This window comes from Girardinichthys multiradiatus, chromosome X (genome assembly GCF_021462225.1).
Source record: "Girardinichthys multiradiatus isolate DD_20200921_A chromosome X, DD_fGirMul_XY1, whole genome shotgun sequence".
NCBI lineage: Eukaryota > Metazoa > Chordata > Actinopteri > Cyprinodontiformes > Goodeidae > Girardinichthys > Girardinichthys multiradiatus.
In genome coordinates, this window is record NC_061817.1 from 36,507,760 (window position 1) to 36,526,280 (window position 18,521).

At 38.1% G+C, this 18,521-nt stretch overlaps 1 protein-coding gene and 1 long non-coding RNA gene across 2 annotated transcripts in view; one reads left to right on the forward strand and one right to left on the reverse strand.

Annotated features, from left to right (window-relative positions):
- LOC124862492 (transmembrane protease serine 9-like) overlaps window positions 1–12,236 on the reverse strand; it is a 48,418-nt gene extending 36,182 nt beyond the window's left edge. Inside the window, exons 1-8 of the mRNA XM_047356447.1 lie at window positions 12,122–12,236; window positions 8,379–8,399; window positions 8,091–8,250; window positions 4,340–4,611; window positions 4,083–4,228; window positions 3,750–4,002; window positions 3,012–3,032; window positions 2,213–2,372 (exon numbers count right to left, since the gene is read on the reverse strand). Of these exons, the coding sequence (XP_047212403.1) occupies window positions 2,213–2,372; window positions 3,012–3,032; window positions 3,750–4,002; window positions 4,083–4,228; window positions 4,340–4,611; window positions 8,091–8,250; window positions 8,379–8,399; window positions 12,122–12,176 (1,088 nt within the window). The 5' untranslated portion in view covers window positions 12,177–12,236. The remainder of the gene's footprint in view (window positions 1–2,212; window positions 2,373–3,011; window positions 3,033–3,749; window positions 4,003–4,082; window positions 4,229–4,339; window positions 4,612–8,090; window positions 8,251–8,378; window positions 8,400–12,121) is intronic.
- Window positions 12,237–13,721: 1,485 nt separating this feature from the next.
- On the forward strand, window positions 13,722–17,310 carry LOC124863602. The gene is made up of 3 exons (XR_007037165.1): window positions 13,722–13,782; window positions 16,304–16,388; window positions 17,069–17,310. It is a non-coding gene; the product is annotated as an uncharacterized LOC124863602 (long non-coding RNA).
- The last annotated feature ends 1,211 nt before the right edge of the window (window positions 17,311–18,521 follow it).

The window sequence follows — 18,521 nt, forward strand, 5'->3', positions numbered from 1 at the left end:
ATCAAAACTATGAATTAACACATGTGGAATTATATTCTGAACAAAAAAGTGTGAAACAATTGAAAATATGTCTTATATTCTAGGTTCTTCAAAGCAGCCACCTTTTGCTTTGATTACTGCTACACACACTCTTGGCATTCTGTTGATGAGCTTCAAGAGGTCGTCACCTGAAATGGTTTTCACTTCACAGGTGTGCCTTGTCAGGTTTAATAAGTGGAATTTCAAGCCTTATAAATGGGGTTGGGACCATCAGTTGCGTTGTGCAGGAGGTGGATACAGTACACAGCTGATAGTCCTACTGAATAGACTGTTAGAATTTGTATTATGGCAAGAAAAAAGCAGCTAAGTAAAGAAAAACGAGTGGCCATCATTACTTTAAGAAATGAAGGTCAGTCAGTCCAAACAATTGGGAAAACTTTGAAAGTGTCCTCAAGTACAGTCGCAAAAACCATCAAGCGCTACAAAGAAACTGGCTCACATGAGGACCGCCCCAGGAAAGGAAGACCAAGAGTCACCTCTGCTGCGGACGATAAGTTCATCCGAGTCACCAGCCTCAGAAATCGCAGGTTAACAGCAGCTCAGATTAGAGAACAGGTCAATGCCACACAGAGTTCTAGCAGCAGTCACATCTCTAGAACAACTGTTAAGAGGAGACTGTGTGAATCAGGCCTTCATGGTAAAATAGCTGCCAGGAAACCACTGCTCAGGACAGGCAACAAGCAGAAGAGACTTGTTTGGGCTAAAGAACACAAGGAATGGACATTAGACCAGTGGAAATCTGTGTTTTGGTCTGATGAGTCCAAGTTTGAGATCTTTGGTTCCAACCACCGTGTCTTTGTGCTGCACAGAAGAGGTGAACGGATGGACTCTACATGCCTGGTTCCCACCGTGAAGCATGGAGGAGGAGGTGTGATGGTGTTGAGGTGCTTTGCTGGTGACACTGTTGGGGATTTATTCAAAATTGAAGACATACTGAACCAGCATGGCTACCACAGCATCTTGCAGCGGCATGCTATTCCATCCGGTTTGCGCTTAGTTGGACCATCATTTATTTTTCAACAGGACAATGACCCCAAACACACCTCCAGGCTGTGTAAGGGCTATTTGACCAAGAAGAAGAGTGATGGGGTGCTGCGCCAGATGACCTGGCCTCCACAGTCACCGGACCTGAACCCAATCGAGATGGTTTGGGGTGAGTTGGACCGCAGAGTGAAGGCAAAAGAGCCAACAAGTGCTAAGCATCTCTGGGAACTCCTTCAAGACTATTGGAAAACCATTTCAGGTGACGACCTCTTGAAGCTCATCAACAGAATGCCAAGAGTGTGTGGAGCAGTAATCAAAGCAAAAGGTGGCTACTTTGAAGAACCTAGAATATAAGACATAGTTTCAGTTGTTTCACACTTTTTTGTTCAGTATATAATTCCACATGTTTTAATTAATAGTTTTGATGCCTTCAGTGTGAATCTACAATATTCATAGTCATGAAAATAAAGAAAACTCTTTGAATGAGAAGGTGTGTCCAATCTTTTGGTCTGTACTGTAGATATAATAACTGTTTTTCAGTTTGTTTCATGGAATAATTGCATTGAATTTCCACAAAATTGGAACTAAAAGTACCAGTAATATTTTTATTATCTATTTTTCTTGTCATTAAGAAGGAAACTATGTGCTTTTTTTATTAACATAATTTTTCACAAATACCAACATCCCATACAAGAAAATGTACCCTCTTTCTAGGTTTAGGTTTTATTGTTTTTCCATTATTTTAAAACCTAAAAAACAATTCTTTGAAAATCACGACAAATATCCTTTATCAAAAAATATAAGTTGTCAAATGGTCGTGTGACATCTGGAGCTCTGTGGATTGTAAAGGTTGCAGACCCCTGCCCTAATGAAAGACAGACATCTTCTGGACATGTGTAGGTTATTATTATTATTATCAGACTTTTGATACTTTCTGTTTGAAATAATAATTTTGATGTAAAATAAGAGTCATTGACAAAGCAGCATCTCATTCATTAATTCAGTTTCAGTTCAACTCATTATGTTCATTTATTGATTGAAAAGTTTAGTGCTTTGGCTGGAATTAGTTCCTTGGCCAAAGTTGGACCCTTTCCCTGGAAACTGTGCTGCTGAAAATTCTTGTAAATGTTTTCCCAGGTTGGATGAACATTTTTTGAAAGGAAGTGTTGTGCATACCCTTGTGGCTTACCATGAGACACAGTGAGCAGCAGTCATCACCCACTGGTCGTTAATCAGAGATCCTCCACAGATGTGGTTAGAGATGTGCAGACTGACCTGCCAGGGCCAGCTGCCCGGAGGAGCCGCATCTCCTCCAACAATCCTGGAATTGAGCGGTGCCATACCACACTCTGACAAAAGGTGAAAGTAAAACCCTTGGTTATCTGTCTGCTCCCAGGAAAACAAACCTCTGCATGATTTACAGCTGTAAAATGTGCTTATTCCCTCAGTTATTAGGATTTTGAACTGTTGTTTTTTTTTTTCTGTCAGACCATAACTATATCAAAATGTCAGCAATATGAGTAAAACTGCAAAGATGCTGATATACCAGAAAGGTATGTCATATTCTCTGAAACATAAATGTGAAAAATGCTAAAAATAATAAATCCCTGATAATATACAAAATTAAGACAGTGGAGCTTTTTTTGTTGTTTCTTGTTTGGTTTTTCTGATCTGTAAGCTCTATGAAATCATGTCTGCCTGAGCTCAAGGGCTCGGCTTCATATGTCATATTCAGGTGTTAAACAAAATAAATTTTTTAGGGTTGTACAGATATGTTTACATAAAACTGGTAATGAGTAAAATGTATCATGTCTTTTGGCAGCAGAATATCCCAGAATAAAAGATAGAAATAAAACCCTGGATCATTCGTCTGCTCTGTGCGCTGACAGGAAAACAAAGGTCTACATTATTTACAGCTTATTTACAAGTGTCTTGATTTCATGAATATGACATAGAGATAAATACAAACATGAAAAGCTTTTACTTACCAGATAGGTATGTCACATACTCTGCAGAATACATTAGAAAAAAATTTTACAAACAGGAAATTACTGGTAGTTCTTACATTTAAGACGCTGCATCCTGTTTTTTTTATCTTTTTTGTGTGTCATGGTGGCTTCTGGCTGAAAAACCCTATTTCAAACCATGACAAATATGTAATATAGGTGTCATATCTGTTAACGCCATATGCAAGCTAACAGACATTTAAGACTGATGCTATTACTGTTATCAGTTCCTGATTCATACACTCATTTAGGTAAATGGGTAGTATGTAGGTATTGTCATGGTAGCACTATATTAGTGCAAACAGAACAACAACTTAAAGTATAAAACATTATGTACGAAAGTTGGAGTTTATATAGATGTGCAATTTAAATAGTGAACCTAAGACAGAGCAGTAATCCAAAGAACAAGCTGTGGTAAACAACATAGTAGTGAAAATGGCAACAGTATGTACATGATTTAGTACATAGTTGGAATTAAAATATTGAAAGTTATAATAAAAAAAGACCCCATGAATTTAGGTATTATAAATAGTAGATATAAAGTTTGGCAGATGACCACCTGCTACACAGATGAGACAAGCTCCTACTACGCCTAACAGAGTAACTTTTGAAAATTATTTCAGTTAATATTTCATTATATCATTTTTGTATTATTAGCTGAAAATGAATTTGTAAATCCTTCTAGTTTTTTTCTTTAGATAATATTAAAAAGGTACTCACGTTCAGGTTTAGTTGGTGTTGTCAGGGTTGTTGTACAGGAAGAGGTGAGGTCACTGTCAGTCCCGTTGGACATGAAGGTAATGAAGCCCGGCTGGTTGGTGTTGATAATACTGTTGATCCAGTTCTCATACTGGGATACTCTGGTGTAGACTCCTGGGAAATCTGGCTTAGCACATCCTTCTCCAAAACTTACGATTCCTGCTTGAATCCAGCGGCCACCCTGCTTGCTCACCATTGGACCTCCTGAATCCCCCTTGAAGACCAGAAACATTTTCTTAGATTAGACAAAAACTAATGTCTTCAGACAACAAACTGATGAAAACTGATGATCACCTGACAGGAATCCTTCCCTCCCTCTAGTAACCCGGCACATAACATGTTGTCAGTAATGCCATTCTCCCCATAGCTACACTTGCACCGTCTGTTCCCCACAACTGGCACCTCCACCTCCATCAGGTTTTGAGGAGACGGAAGAGGGACTGAAGAGAAAAAATGCAGATTTAATAAATAAACACATTCAATAAATCTGTAAGATGTAAAAACTGGAGTTGTGTCTTCATTTCTCTGTATATATTTGGTTTACAAACTACCTCCACTTCCAATGGTGCCCCAGCCAGTGACCCAGGATTGAACCCCACTGTAGAAGGTGCTGCCTGAGGCGGCCAGGCAGACTGGTGAGATATAACTGGTGAAAGTCACTGGTACAGACAGCTTCAGGAGGGCGATGTCGTTGTTAAAAGTTGTAGGATTGTAGTCAGGGTGAGAAATGATCTGTGATACTGTCCGATTGACTTCGTTTGGGTTGGGTCCCTCCTGACTCTGACGACCCAGATATACTGTTAGAAAAGCAGGGTCGCTGAGCCTGTCAGAAGAGTCAGAAAACAAAACATGAAGATAGTTTTATATTTACCTAAACCACCAGTGTGATGATAGAGACCTGTAACGTGTTGCAGATAATCAGTGTTTGCATGATGCTGTCTACTATAGACCAGTTCTGTTAGCTTCAGCTCCTTTCTATTAAAGATAACAGGCAGCAGTGTAAAAACATCAGGACGCTTCATGATGATCTCTGATGTCTTCATTCTCTGGACCTTGTGATGACATATGCCATTGAGTGTAAAGTAAAATATTTTCTCATAACACTGTCCTGTCTGACCATTTTTTAATAACCTTTGAGTTTAATTTTAATACACCTGAAAGAAAATTTTATTATAATAGATCATTATCAGACAATGCTGTAAACCTTTAAAGAATCTGTTCCACTTTTAATTTCCTCATTATCACTGAAAAGCACAGTGGAGGGCAATAATTGTGTTTCTGCCCCTTCACAAATTGATTCTCTTGTTCATAGTGTTTCTTCATCATTGCGTGATGCTTTAGACAATGCAGCCCCCTTGAAAAAGAAGGTAATTATTCATAGGAGGCTAGCTCCTTGGTTTAATTCAGAGCTGCATACTTTAAAGCACAATGTTAGAAAATTGGAGAGTAAATGATGCTCTACACACCTTGAGGATTCCTACTTAATCTGGAAAAATAGCCTACTGTTGTATAAAAAGACACTTCGCCAAGCTAGAACAGCTTATTTCTCATCATTAATAGAAGAGAACAAGAATAATCCTAGATTTCTCTTTAGTACAGTTGCTAAACTTACACAGAATCATAGCTCTGTTGAGCCATCCATTCCCTTAGCTCTCAGCAGTCATGACTTTATGGGATTCTTCTTAAATCTTCTTATCTGTCTGACAGATTCCAGTTTGTTCATGTAAATGATAAATCATCTTTAAATTCCAGGGTTAATTGTGGAGTACCACAGGGTTCAGTACTTGGGCCAATTCTCTTTACTATATATATGCTTCCAATAGGTCAAATTATCAGGCAGCATAGAATAAATTTTTACTGTTATGCTGATGATACTCAGCTTTACTTATCCATAAATCCTGATGAACCCAACCAGTTAGAAAGACTACAAGCATGTCTTGAAGACATAAAAACGTGGATGACTTTAAATTTTCTGCTTCTAAATTCAGACAAGACAGAAGTTGTCGTCTTTGGACCGGAGTTTTGAAAAAGAAACTGCTTAGTCAATCACTTAACCTGGATAGCATTAAACTGACCTCTGATAATAAAGTAAAAAACCTTGGTGTTATTTTTGACCAGGACATGTCATTTAAATCCCATATTAAACAGGTTTCTAGGATTTCCTTCTTTCACCTCCGGAACATTGCCAAAATTAGAAATATCCTGTCCAGGAGTGACGCTGAAAAACTAGTCCATGCATTTGTTACTTCAAGGCTGGACTATTGTAATTCTTTACTATCAGGATGTCCACAAAATGCAGTTAAAAGCCTTCAGCTGATTCAAAATGCTGCAGCAAGAGTTCTGATGAAAATTAAAAAGAGAGATTATATTTCTCCTATTTTAGCTTCCCTTCATTGGCTCCCTGTTAAATCCAGAATAGAATTTAAAATTCTCCTCCTCACATATAAAGCCCTTAATGATCTAGCTCCATCATACATCAGAGATCTGATAGGTCCATATGTTCCTAACAGAGCACTTTGTTCTCAGACTGCAGGTTTACTGGTGGTTCCTAGAGTCTCTAGAAGTAGAATGGGAGGCAGATCCTTTAGTTATCAGGCTCCTCTCTTGTGGAACCAGCTCCCAGTTTTAGTCCGTGAGGCAGACACCCTGTCTACTTTTAAGGCTAGGCTTAAAACTTTCCTTTTTGATAAAGCTTATAGTTAGAGTGGCTTAGGTTATCAGGGAGGGAGCCTTCATCCCTCCCTGTTGGTTGGAGTAAGGGGGAGTCAGATTTAGCCTAAACCGGCTCAGTTATGGTTGAGGTGCAAACACACCCTCCATTTCTGCTACCTGTATGACCCCCTCTCTTTTCCAATGGTTATGGTCAGTCTGACAGAGAGAGGTATCCCAATCCTTGTGGTTTTTAGTATAACAGTGACCATCATTGAGCTCTAGATGGACACCCTGTCTACTTTTAAGGCTAGGCTTAAAACTTCCCTTTTTGATAAAGCTTATAGTTAGAGTAGCTTAGGTTATCCTGAGCTATCTCTGTAGTTATGCTGCTATAGGCTTAGGCTGCTGGAGGACAAAATGACCACTTTCACCCTCATTGCTAAATTCTAACACTACTCTCCAATTTTGCATTATTTCCTGTTATTTCAGCTTTTAACTTTATGTTCTCTCTCTTTACTCTTCCTAGAAGCTACACCTGGCCTGACTCTGTGTCTACCTGTGACACCTTTCTGGAGGGGGGGCATAGTCCAAGCTTCTGCTGGCAACAACTTAATGCTCACCTTCTACCGATGATCCACATAGCCCTGTCTTTTAGTGTTTAACCCTTTCTCTCTCCTAGACATGGCTACTGAGTGAGCTTCTACTGTAACTAACTCTATGTGCTCTCTTTCAGACTCTAACCTTGAAAACTGGCTCAGAGTTTATCTGTTCTTTCTTTCTAGGTGAAACGACTAAAGGAGCTACATCCATTAACATTTACTTTTCCTTCCCATAGAAAGTACTCCTGGATCAGTGCTTCTTTGTTCTCTTTGTGTCTCTGCTCTGTTCTCTCAAACCCCTAGTCGGTCGTGGCAGATGGCCGCTCACACTGAGCCTGGTTCTGGTTCTGCTGGAGGTTTCTTCCTGTTAAAAGGGAGTTTTTCCTCTCCACTGTCGCTACATGCATGCTCAGTATGAGGGATTGCTGCAAAGTCAACGCCAGTGACTGTCCACTGTCTCTACATGCTCATCCAGGAGGAGTGAATGCTGCAAGTCACTGACTGGATGCAATCTGCTGGGTTTCCTTAGACAGAAAAACTTTTTATCCAATTTGAATAAATAACTGAATCTGACTGCACTGTTCAATTGTTAGGATTAATTGGAATGTATGAACCTGACTTTTGTGAAGTGCCTTGAGACGACATGTGTTGTGAATTGGCGCTATATAAATAAACTGAATTGAATTGAAAATTGAATTGATGAATCTTCATCTATTTCCAGCCACTGAACAGTTTCTGAAACCAGCTTTATGTTCGTAGGCTACTTGTTTTCTCCACCATAGATATTTTATATTATGGTGGTTTGTTGCTGAAATGGAGCGGCACTGGTGCCAAACTTTAAGGCTTTCTTTCAGCTTAACATTTGCTTTACAAGACAAAACTTAATGCATACAGGCACTTCTTAATATTAGTTTTCATAAATGTCTTATTGTATAAACTGTGCTTGTAAAGGCTGAATAGATGTATTTCTGTTTAGATAAATATGAAATCTTAATTCTGTGTCAGCTATCTGGCTCTGAGGTGAGGTGTTTTCTCTAGTCTTGTTGCTTACCCTTGGACACAGTGAGCAGCAGTCAGCACCCACCGGTTGTTAATCAGAGATCCTCCACAGAAGTGTCTAGTTTTGTGCAGACTGACCTGCCAGGGCCAGCTGCCTGGAGGAGCTGCATCTCCTCCAACAATCCTGGTGTTGAGTGATGGCTGACCACATACTGAGAAAGAAAATGGACAAACCCCTGAATTATCTGACTGCTCCATAACCCATGATTCACAGCAAATGTTCCCAAAAAATAACAGCAGGAAAACTGCTTTCATTTGAACAACTGCAGAGAAGACTTACCAGATAGCTGTGAGTCACACTCTGAAAAATGAAATTGAAACTGTTATAAACAAAAAAAACATTGATGTGTCCTTTTGCTAGAGTTTTCTACTAAACAGTAAACATACTATGACTACTGATTAAAGGAGCCTTACAGGGTTGGGACATTCTGGACCTACAGTTCTCTGAGATAAATACAGCTGCTTTAATTCATCAGTTCAACAAAAAGCAGCAGATGTCAGATTTCTGGGTTTTATTGAGTCATAACTTATAAATATCTGGTTTCAACTGTAGACTGAGATTAAATTACATATGGTTGAACCTTCTTAACTAATTAGTGACTTGTGGAGGAAATTTCTTTTTTGTATTTTATTTAGGGGCATCAAAATTATTGAGGTTGAATAAAAATATATGCCACAACTGTTTGATTTTAGTTGTAAAGAATTTAGAAGACAGGTTAATGCTCTACTTTCTCTTTGACCATCACATGAAATCTCAATAAAATACTCTGACATTTGCTGTTTTACTGTCAAAATGTGTGAAAGTATAAAGCATTTTGCTATCAACATCTAGGATGAATGAAAGTGTTAGGATCTGCCATTTTGGACTTTGTTGTGGTTTTGCGTTTATTCTTCAGTTAAGTATTTCTATTTCTTTTGGGTTTAGTAGTCATGTTTGTTTATTTTCTTCTGTTTCCTGAAAGCTTTGTTTTCTCTCCTGCCTCTTAGTTTTAGTAAGTTCTTTCTCCCCTCGCCCATAGTTCCTTTGGTGGTTACTTTCTCATTTATTTATTACATAAAATGGTTTTCTCCTGATTATTATTATTATTATTATTATTATTATTATTATTATTACAGTTCCATTTGCTTCTTTGTTTTAGTTTCCTGCTTACTGTTTCTATGCTTGTTTATTTTAAGGTTATTTGTTCTTGCTGTACTCTTCTATTTTATTAATTTATTTTCCCTGTTCCTCCTCTTGTCATTAGTTCCCCTTCAGTTATTTATTCATTGTTGGTCTTCCTTTATGTTTGTAGTTCTTGTTGTGGTTTTCTTAGATCTGTTTCTCTGAGTTTGTTAATTAGTCCCTTCTCCCATGGTTTAGTTTTGTATTAGTTTCACCTGTCCTTCAGCCTCCCTGCTTGCCACGTCACACCTGTCCCTAGTTCTAGTGATTACCTGTCTTTTGTTCCATATTCATTTCCCTCCGTATATTAGTTGGTCTGTTTTCCTTGTTCCTCGTTGGTTTGTTTTATCAACTTCTTCATTTGTTTCTTGTACTCTGTCTGACCTGGATTCCTGTAAATCTTTCTGTTACACCCTGCCTGCCTGCCTACTGTTTAGCCGGAGTTTGGATTTAAATAAATCATCGTTCTGCTCGCCATGTCGTCTTCTCACCTGCCTCTGCATTTTGGTCCACATAAACCCTCGAATATGACAAAAAGAGTCTGTTTGCAGGTTTGTCCCCACAGTTAACTGTATTTCACAACATTTGAGATAAATGGAGGCAACCTGTGAATATATTTTAAGGCAATAACTTAAACACACTGCTTCCTTGTGTGATGTGGAACAACCAGAAAAAATCATACATATCAGGAAGAGTCCACTATGGACCTCCATAAGTGCAGTTCATTCTTGGGTCCAACTCCCAGATGCCTGCAGGAGCCATGTTCATCTCTTTAAGCAGTTATAGCCAGTATAAAGAGCATGGAAAGGCCCAGCCATCATGCAGTTCTGGAAGGAGACGGGTTCTGGTAGGAAATCTTGAATCAAAGCTACAAAAGCTACAGACCTTGAGAAGATACTAGCTAAAGCTGTTAGCAGAGGGTCATTATGTGAAGTAAAACAAGTCATGCACCTATATGGGCTGAAAGGCCACTCAGCAAGAAAGAAGCCATTACTCCAAAGGCAACAGTACAGTTTGCAAATGCACTGAGAGGCTAAGTCTTGAAAATATGGAAAATTACAGTATTCTGGCATTTTCAGTGCCTGAATTAAGTTGATTAAGTTTTGGAAAAAACTAATTTCCAGACTGTGTGTGTGTGTGTGTGTGTGTGTGTGTGTGTGTGTGTGTGTGTGTGTGTGTCTGCTGTTAATCGACTGGAGCAGATCTCTGATCTCACCCAACAGTGACAATGGCTCTATCGCTTTAAGTTGTTTTCATTTGCCTGTCCTGAACTGATGTTATCAGTTTTCATACCAAGGGCACAGAGCACTTTTTTTGGCAGGTTTAGTACAACCGGATTGTATCTTGTCAGACAACTTATGAATTGTTCTGAAACAGGCTTCCTGTTCTACTGGTTCATTTCTGCAGACAAACTGTCATCTGAAAGGGTTAGGGTTAATAAAGCTGTCTTAACAAATAAAGTAAAAAAAGCAGACAAGCTGAAACTCTGTTCATTTTTTGTTGCATATAGCAGTATTATTAACTCAGTACTGACAGCAGTTATTTAGGACAAACTCTAGCCAGTCTGGAAAATGTATCTGCCACAAGCATTGTAAGGACATCTTGGTTTATAGACTAACAATGTTGTATTGGTCTTCAGATAAAACTTGGAACCTGGGTGGCCGCCACCATTTTTAAGAAGCAGAACCTCTCAATGGTTTATTTAGGAAGAATTTCATGGATAAGCTGAAAGATATTTAAATGATCTAAATCTCTTATTGTTTTTAACAGAGTCCATGCATCACTCCCAGTTGTTCACATTTTATTTCTATGGTAAAACAAGTGATAAAAATCCCTGTTTTAGATTTATTTTTTATTTATTTGTATTGAAATAAATTTAAAATTTAACAGAGTATTGGTCAATTTCAAAAAGGTTGCCTTAACAAATACAGCTTTCAATATGTACAGGTCCTTCTCAAAATATTAGCATATTGTGATAAAGTTCATTATTTTCCATAATGTCATGATGAAAATTTAACATTCATATATTTTAGATTCATTGCACACTAACTGAAATATTTCAGGTCTTTTATTGTCTTAATACGGATGATTTTGGCATACAGCTCATGAAAACCCAAAATTCCTATCTCACAAAATTAGCATATTTCATCCGACCAATAAAAGACCTGAAATATTTCAGTTAGTGTGCAATGAATCTAAAATATATGAATGTTAAATTTTCATCATTACATTATGGAAAATAATCAACTTTATCACAATATGCTAATATTTTGAGAAGGACCTGTATTCCTGCAAATTTTATTTAATATTGAAATGTTGAATTTTGTTCTATAAATCTTGTAAAATGGTACAGAAACAGATGCAGAAATAATCATTATTTTTTACCACTGTGCACTTGTCACAAACAGTAGAGCAAGTAAAAGTCTCAAGGAAATATTTAAGTCATGTCATTGCAACTAAAGAGATGTTATTGCCTTGAGGGAGAAAATTAATACTTTCGTTATAGGTGTAAAAATTTTTGAAATGTATACAATGAAAGCTTAAGAAAATCCTCAAAAAAGGCCTTAGAGAAAAAGAAATACTAAAAAAAATTTGACTGCACCGGGTCCAATTTACCTCATCATAGAAATAGTAAAAACTGATGGACAGGGTAACTTTAGTGTATAAAAAACTTTTTTAAAACAATTTTCTGAGGAGCAGGCTCCATGTGGTGCTGCAGATGACAGAAGAGAAATAACTCTTCCTACTTCACAAATAAAAGCAATAAAAGAACAAATAATTTCGACATTAAAAAAAACTTTCAAACACTTGGTTGTAGAAGACAGCTTCAGGTAGTCGTTCTTGTCTGCAGGGATTCTTACCTTTGGTCAACAGAGTCAGCAGAGCCGCCACACAGATCAGCTTGTTGAAGGCCATCACTGTCAGCTACCTCCAGCTGTTCTGCTCTCATTTAAATAGTCAACATGCAGCTTTTCAATTACACCCACAAAGAGTCACCTGATGAGCTGCATTCCAACAACTCACCTCTGAAACAGGCAGGTACAAGCATCCTATGTGTATGTTTTTATTCAAATAAATTTGTGGAGAAAAATGATCTAAATGCAAAGGACTGATGGACATTAAGGCTTTGATGGAAATAGATCCATATATATATATTTTGTTTTTATAGATTACAGGTTTTCTAAAAAAATATCAAAAAACAGGAGAACGTGTTTGTGCTGCTCAGAGGTGACATTACGTTATGCAGGAACTGTGCCAACATTTGGGTGCTGTCTGTCTGATAAAAACACGTCTATCTTTTAATCTTAAATATTATTATCTATAAACATTATTTAATTATAAACCAATTCAATTACATTTAAATCTAATTACGTCAGATTTAATTCTAATTATATACTTTTCCATTTAATCATGTTATAATTCAGCAAGTCATTTTTTATATTTAGCTTTAGAAAAGTTAAAACCAAAAATGCATGCTAACAACCAATTGATAGTTACTAAAAAACTATGTAAATAACAATAATTAGACAACTTAGTGTCATATAAACTGTGAAACTGAAGAAACCCGATAACAGTAGTTAACTAGATGCAACAGGAACAGATATACACCAGATATAAAAATAACCCCCTTAAATTATACAACTAAAAAGTATTTTAACCGTAAAACAAATAGATATAGGGCTGCACAGTGGCACAATCGGTAGCACTGTTGCTTCACAACCAGAAGGTCCTGGGTTTGACTCCCGGCTGGGAGTCTTCCTGCATGGAGTTTGCATGTTCTCCCCGTGCATACGAGGGTTCTCACCTGGTACTCCGGCTTCCTCCCACAGTCCAAAGACATGCCTGTTAGGTTAATTGGTCACTCTAAATAGTGCTTAGGTGTATGAATGAGTGTGTGTGTGCATGGTTGTTTGTGTGTTGCCCTGCGGTGAACTGGTGACCTGTCCAGGGTGTACCCCGCCTCCTGCACATACACTGCTGGAGATAGACACCAGCTTCCCTGCGACCCACTAAGGAAGAAGCGGTATAGAAAATGATTGACTGACAAATAGATATATAAATTTAATTTAATTTATGATTAAGTCTTAAATAGTGGTAAAAACTGAATTAAAAGGGTAATTATAATAATAAAGGCAATAGGATCAAAATAAAACTGCAAGAGATACAAAGGAAGATCGTCATGCTTTGCCATTTTGGAGTTGTGTTTTTATTTTTTGTTTTCTTTTGATTTGCGTTCTCCAGATTTTTGTCATTTAGTATTGTTTCCTCATGTTTGTTTTCTCCATCAGCAGTCTAGCCTCGTTTGTTGTAATCGGTCACCTACCCTCAGTTTTCCTCTGCACCCAGTTCCACACCTGTTATCATTTTCATCTGATTACCTGTCTGCCTTTTTCATTGGTTCACACTCCTCTTCCCTCAGTATAAATATTTGGTTATTTTCATTGTTCCCTGCTCGGTCCTCCTGTTTACTTCCTTGCTGATTCCTGTTCCATGTCATTGCTTTAACCTTCGGAAGACTTGTGTAAGTTTATCTATTTTTTGTTTTTAAAGAAGAGAGATTCTTAAAACCAACTGTGCTGCTGCCAAGCATTTTTCTGCACTCCGTCTCCGTTCAACCAAACATTATGACAAAGATAAACTTAAAATTTGATCAAAAACCAATTACGCTTTTATTATTTAAAAAAAAAACAGGAAGCTGTTCCAAAGGTGAGGACCGTAATAGATTATACACATATATAACATATATCGTACTCATCGTCTTCCGATTCATCCAGGACCGGGTCGCGGGGGCAGCAGACTCAGTAGAGACGCCCAGATGTCCCTCTCCCCAGACACCTCCTCCAGCTCCTCCGGGGGGGAGCCCAAGGAGTTCCCAGGCCAGCCGAGAGACATAGTCCCTCCAGCGTGTCCTGGGCCGTCTCTTAGGCCTTCTCCCGCTGGGACGTGCCTGGAACACCTCCCGAGGAAGGCATGCAGAAGGCATCCAGTATAGATGCCCAAGCCACCTCAAATGGCTCCTCTCGATGTGGAGGAGCAGCGGCTCTACTCCGAGCCCCTCACCCTATTTGTAGGGGAGAGCCCGACCACCCTACGGAGGAAGCTAATTTCAGCCGCTTGTATCCAGGATCTCGTTCTTTCGGTCATGACCCAAAGTTCATGGCCATAGGTGAGGGTAGGAACGTAGACCAACTGGTAAGTCTAGAGCTTTGCTTTTCAGCTCAGCTCTCTCTTCACCACAAGGGACACAGCGTCTCCATATGTATGTGTATATATATATATATATATATATATATATATATATATATATATATATATATATATATATATATATATATATATATATATATATATATATATATATATATATATATATATATATATATATATATATATATATATATATATATATATACACATACATATGGATATATATATATATATATATATATATCCATATATATATATATATATATATATATACACATACATATGGAGACGCTGTGTCCCTTGTGGTGACACAGCGTCTCCATATACATATGGATATATATATATATATATATATATATATATATATATATATATATATATATATATATATATATATATATATATATATATATATATATATATATATATATATATATATACCTCCTCCTGGAGGGAGCCCAAGGAGTTCCCAGGCATATATAACTGGCATGTCTTTGGACTGTGGGAGGAAGCCGGAGAACCCACGCATGCACGGGGAGAACATGCAAACTCCATGCAGAAAGACCCGCGGCCAGGAATCGAACCCAGAACCTTCTTGCTGCAAGGCAACATGCATCCATCCTTTTGAAAAGGTAAATGAAATATTGTGTATTATCCCCGTGTAAATAAAAAGGTCATCATCTGCCCCAATAGACAGCGTGCCTGATTAAGCTTGGATAGCAACATGTTAGCATCATCAATTTTATTTGAATGGCCACCACTTACTCCCTACTGTGCCTTTGATCATTTTTATGTCAACTTGCTCTTTTCTCACTGTGGTCTTTTTCAATGAAAGAAGGCGCCTCATGCATGACCCACAGAACCATCAAATAGCAGCTTTATGAGACTGTTGCAAGGATTCAGTAGTGCTTTCATTTTCTTTATCTTCCGGCTCCTTGAATGCTTGTGGTGTTCATCATCTTTAAAAATGTAAAATGTTGAGTTTTTCCAGTAAGAAACATCCTGCTGGGAATGACTGTGGAACTTGCTAGGTGCATAGTTTTCTGTGAAAGGTTTGTTAGTCTTCAGACAGAGAGCTGAAGAAAGAAACTAAAGTTGCTACACACATATGAAACTAATTTAACTGGTTCCAATGAGTCATGGTTTTAAGTCAACAGGAAAGAAGTCCAGAGCTCCCCAAAATGTGTTTAAATAATGTGAACTAGAACCACGGAGAATAAAATTAGGCTTTAAAATTTCAGGTTTGTAGAAATGAGTTGTGGTGAAGAGAGAGCTGAGCTGAAAGGTGAAGCTCTTAATTTACCGGTTGGCCTATGTTCCTAGCCTAGTCTATGGTCATGAACTCTGGGTCAAAGCCGAAAGAACGAGATCCCAGATACAAGCAGCAGGAATTAGCTTCCTCTGCAGGGTACTCCCTTAAAGATACGGTGAGCCATCCAGGAGGGGCTCGGAGTAGAGCTGCTGCTCCTCCACATCGAGAGGAGTCAGCTGAGATGCCTTGGGCATTTGTTTCAAAGGTGTTCCAGGTGAGCCCCAACGGGAGGAGGCCCAGCGGACGGCCCAGGACACAAAGGAGGAACTATGTTTCTCGGCTGGCATGGGAACGCCTTGGGCTAACCCCAGAAGAGCTGGAGGAGGTGTTTGGGGAGAGGGAAGTCTGGGTGTCTCTGCTGAGACTGACTGAAAAAGGTCACAATTAGATTTTCTATTATGTTTCAAATTGATTAATTGATTGAACCACATTTTCTGACACAAAAGGCTCATTTTGAGTCCCGTCCTCCAAACAAACAATGTATTTCCATATTTGGATGATGATGCAGCATCTGTTATTGCAGTCACTGAAAGCCGGTCACTGTTTATGGTCGTAATGAGAAGATCGTGTACGGAGGAAGCATGGGAGACCTATGTGAAAATATCCAGGTGACGAGAATGAATTTACTTTCTTATCCAGAAAGCTACCAGAATCCCCTTGGAGTTAGAGCTGCCTTCATTAACTTCAGCGATTGATTTGTATGCTTCTATATTTTTTATTTTCTGTAAATGACAACTGTGAAGTTTTCCCCAAACTGATATTCTCCATTTTCCTTTCAGGCCAGAGGGCTGAAATACAGTCAAGATTTTTTTGTGCTTGTTGCCCTAAAAATGAAAAACTGATCATATTTTGTCATAGTCTGTTTGTATTCTCATGAGAACAGTTTCATGATTTATTTAACACTTCAGATAAAATGGAATATTTACCAGCACCTAAAGAGCTAGTAGTTTGAGAAGGTGTAAAGATAATACAAACTGACATTAAAAACACTTTTGTTACTAATGAAAACAATGAAAATTGTTCTGCATGAAAATCTCAAGCTTCTTTAAGCTGTGTCTCTCTTACAAAGACGAAACCGAAACATGACTGGAAACCAGTTTCTGTGCAGTCATGCACACACATCGCAGATTAAACGTTTCACTTGTCTTTTTCCAGACCTTTCTCTTTCTCAGCGGCTTCACCATTAAATTTGCTCCAAACAAACTCATTCCTGAAGTTAATGAGATGGGTTTTTTAAACAATTAAGGCCTTCGTGACCTTGATTATTGCTTTTCTCCTCCTGTCCCAGGCCAGCTGAGAGACATAGTCCTTACTTCTGTAAGACTCACTGTTACACCCTGCCTGCCTGCCTTCTGTTTAGCCGGAGTTTGGATTTAAATAAATCATCGTTCTGCTCGCCATGCCATCTCCTCGCCTGCCTCTGCACTTTGGTCCACAAAAACCCTCGACTACGACAATAACTCAGTGTAAAGTGTTTTAGTTACCTGAAAATAAATGCAAAGAAAATAAATACATTATGATAAATAAAAAGTACAAAGATGTCAACATTTTTATTTCAAATCCACATTTCCATTGGTCTGCTTTAATTTAGGCACTTTGTTTATTCCTACATGTATTTAATTAATTTAATTAGTTTGCATTTGTCCTTTTTCTGTAGGTTGTAACCATCTTATTAACACGTCTCAGTTAATCTAAGCCAACAGGACAACTTCAGGCTGCAGTCATAGATGTTTGTTTTCTCCAGTTTAGCATAAATAATTAAAATAATTGAACGTTTTTGGTTTTCAGCTGATCCCTTTTTTCCTCCTAACTGTGTTCATTCTGCAGATCTTGGTGAGTTTGTACTTTTACAGCTCCCTGACATGTCACTTTCAACCAGAAAAAGAAATTATTAGACCTTCACAGAGCTCCTCTGGATGTTAGCTTGTTTCTTTTGTTGGATTGAAAACCCACAAAAACAACTGGAAAACTAACGAGTTCTTTTGAATTCAGAGTTAATTAGTTCATTAGCTTCAGTAATCTGGTTTAAAAGGCAAAACTCAGATTTATTGCACAAAGAGTGATATATTTCTAGTATTTATTTCTATAAATGTTGATGATTCTGCCTTACAAGTAATGAAATCCCAAAATTCAGTTCTTTGGAAAATTTGAAGCAGTCTTCTCCACAACCATGGAAAAGACTGCTGAGCGGACAGATGTCCAACAGACTGTCATTGACAACCTCTACAGTGAGGGTAAGCCAAAAAAGTGTTTTTTAAAGAAACTGGCTGGTCTCAAAGTGTTTTATCCAAGTATAATGGAAAGTTAAGTGGAAGGAAAAATTGTGGTAGAAAAAGATGCACAAGCAGCACTTCTTTTCATCCCTCTGCTGATAAGCTGGTTTAGTTTCCAGCACCACTTGGTAGCTGGTATCACTGTGCTTGATTGGCCAGCAAACTAACTTGACCTGAACCACATAAAGAATCTATGGAGTATTGTCAAGAGGAAGATGAGAGACACCAGAACCAACAATGTAGACGAGCTGAAGGCTGCTTTTAAAAAAAAAAAAGGGTTTCCTGAACACCTCAGCAGAACCAGAAACTGATCAACTCCATGCCATGCTGCAGTGATGCAGTAATTCATACAAAACGATCTGAGTGCTGATACTGTATAGTACATCGAAATACTGGTATGTAGGCCCACATTTCTGTATTTAAATCCTTAATTGGTCGGATGTAATATTTAAATTTTCTGACAAACTA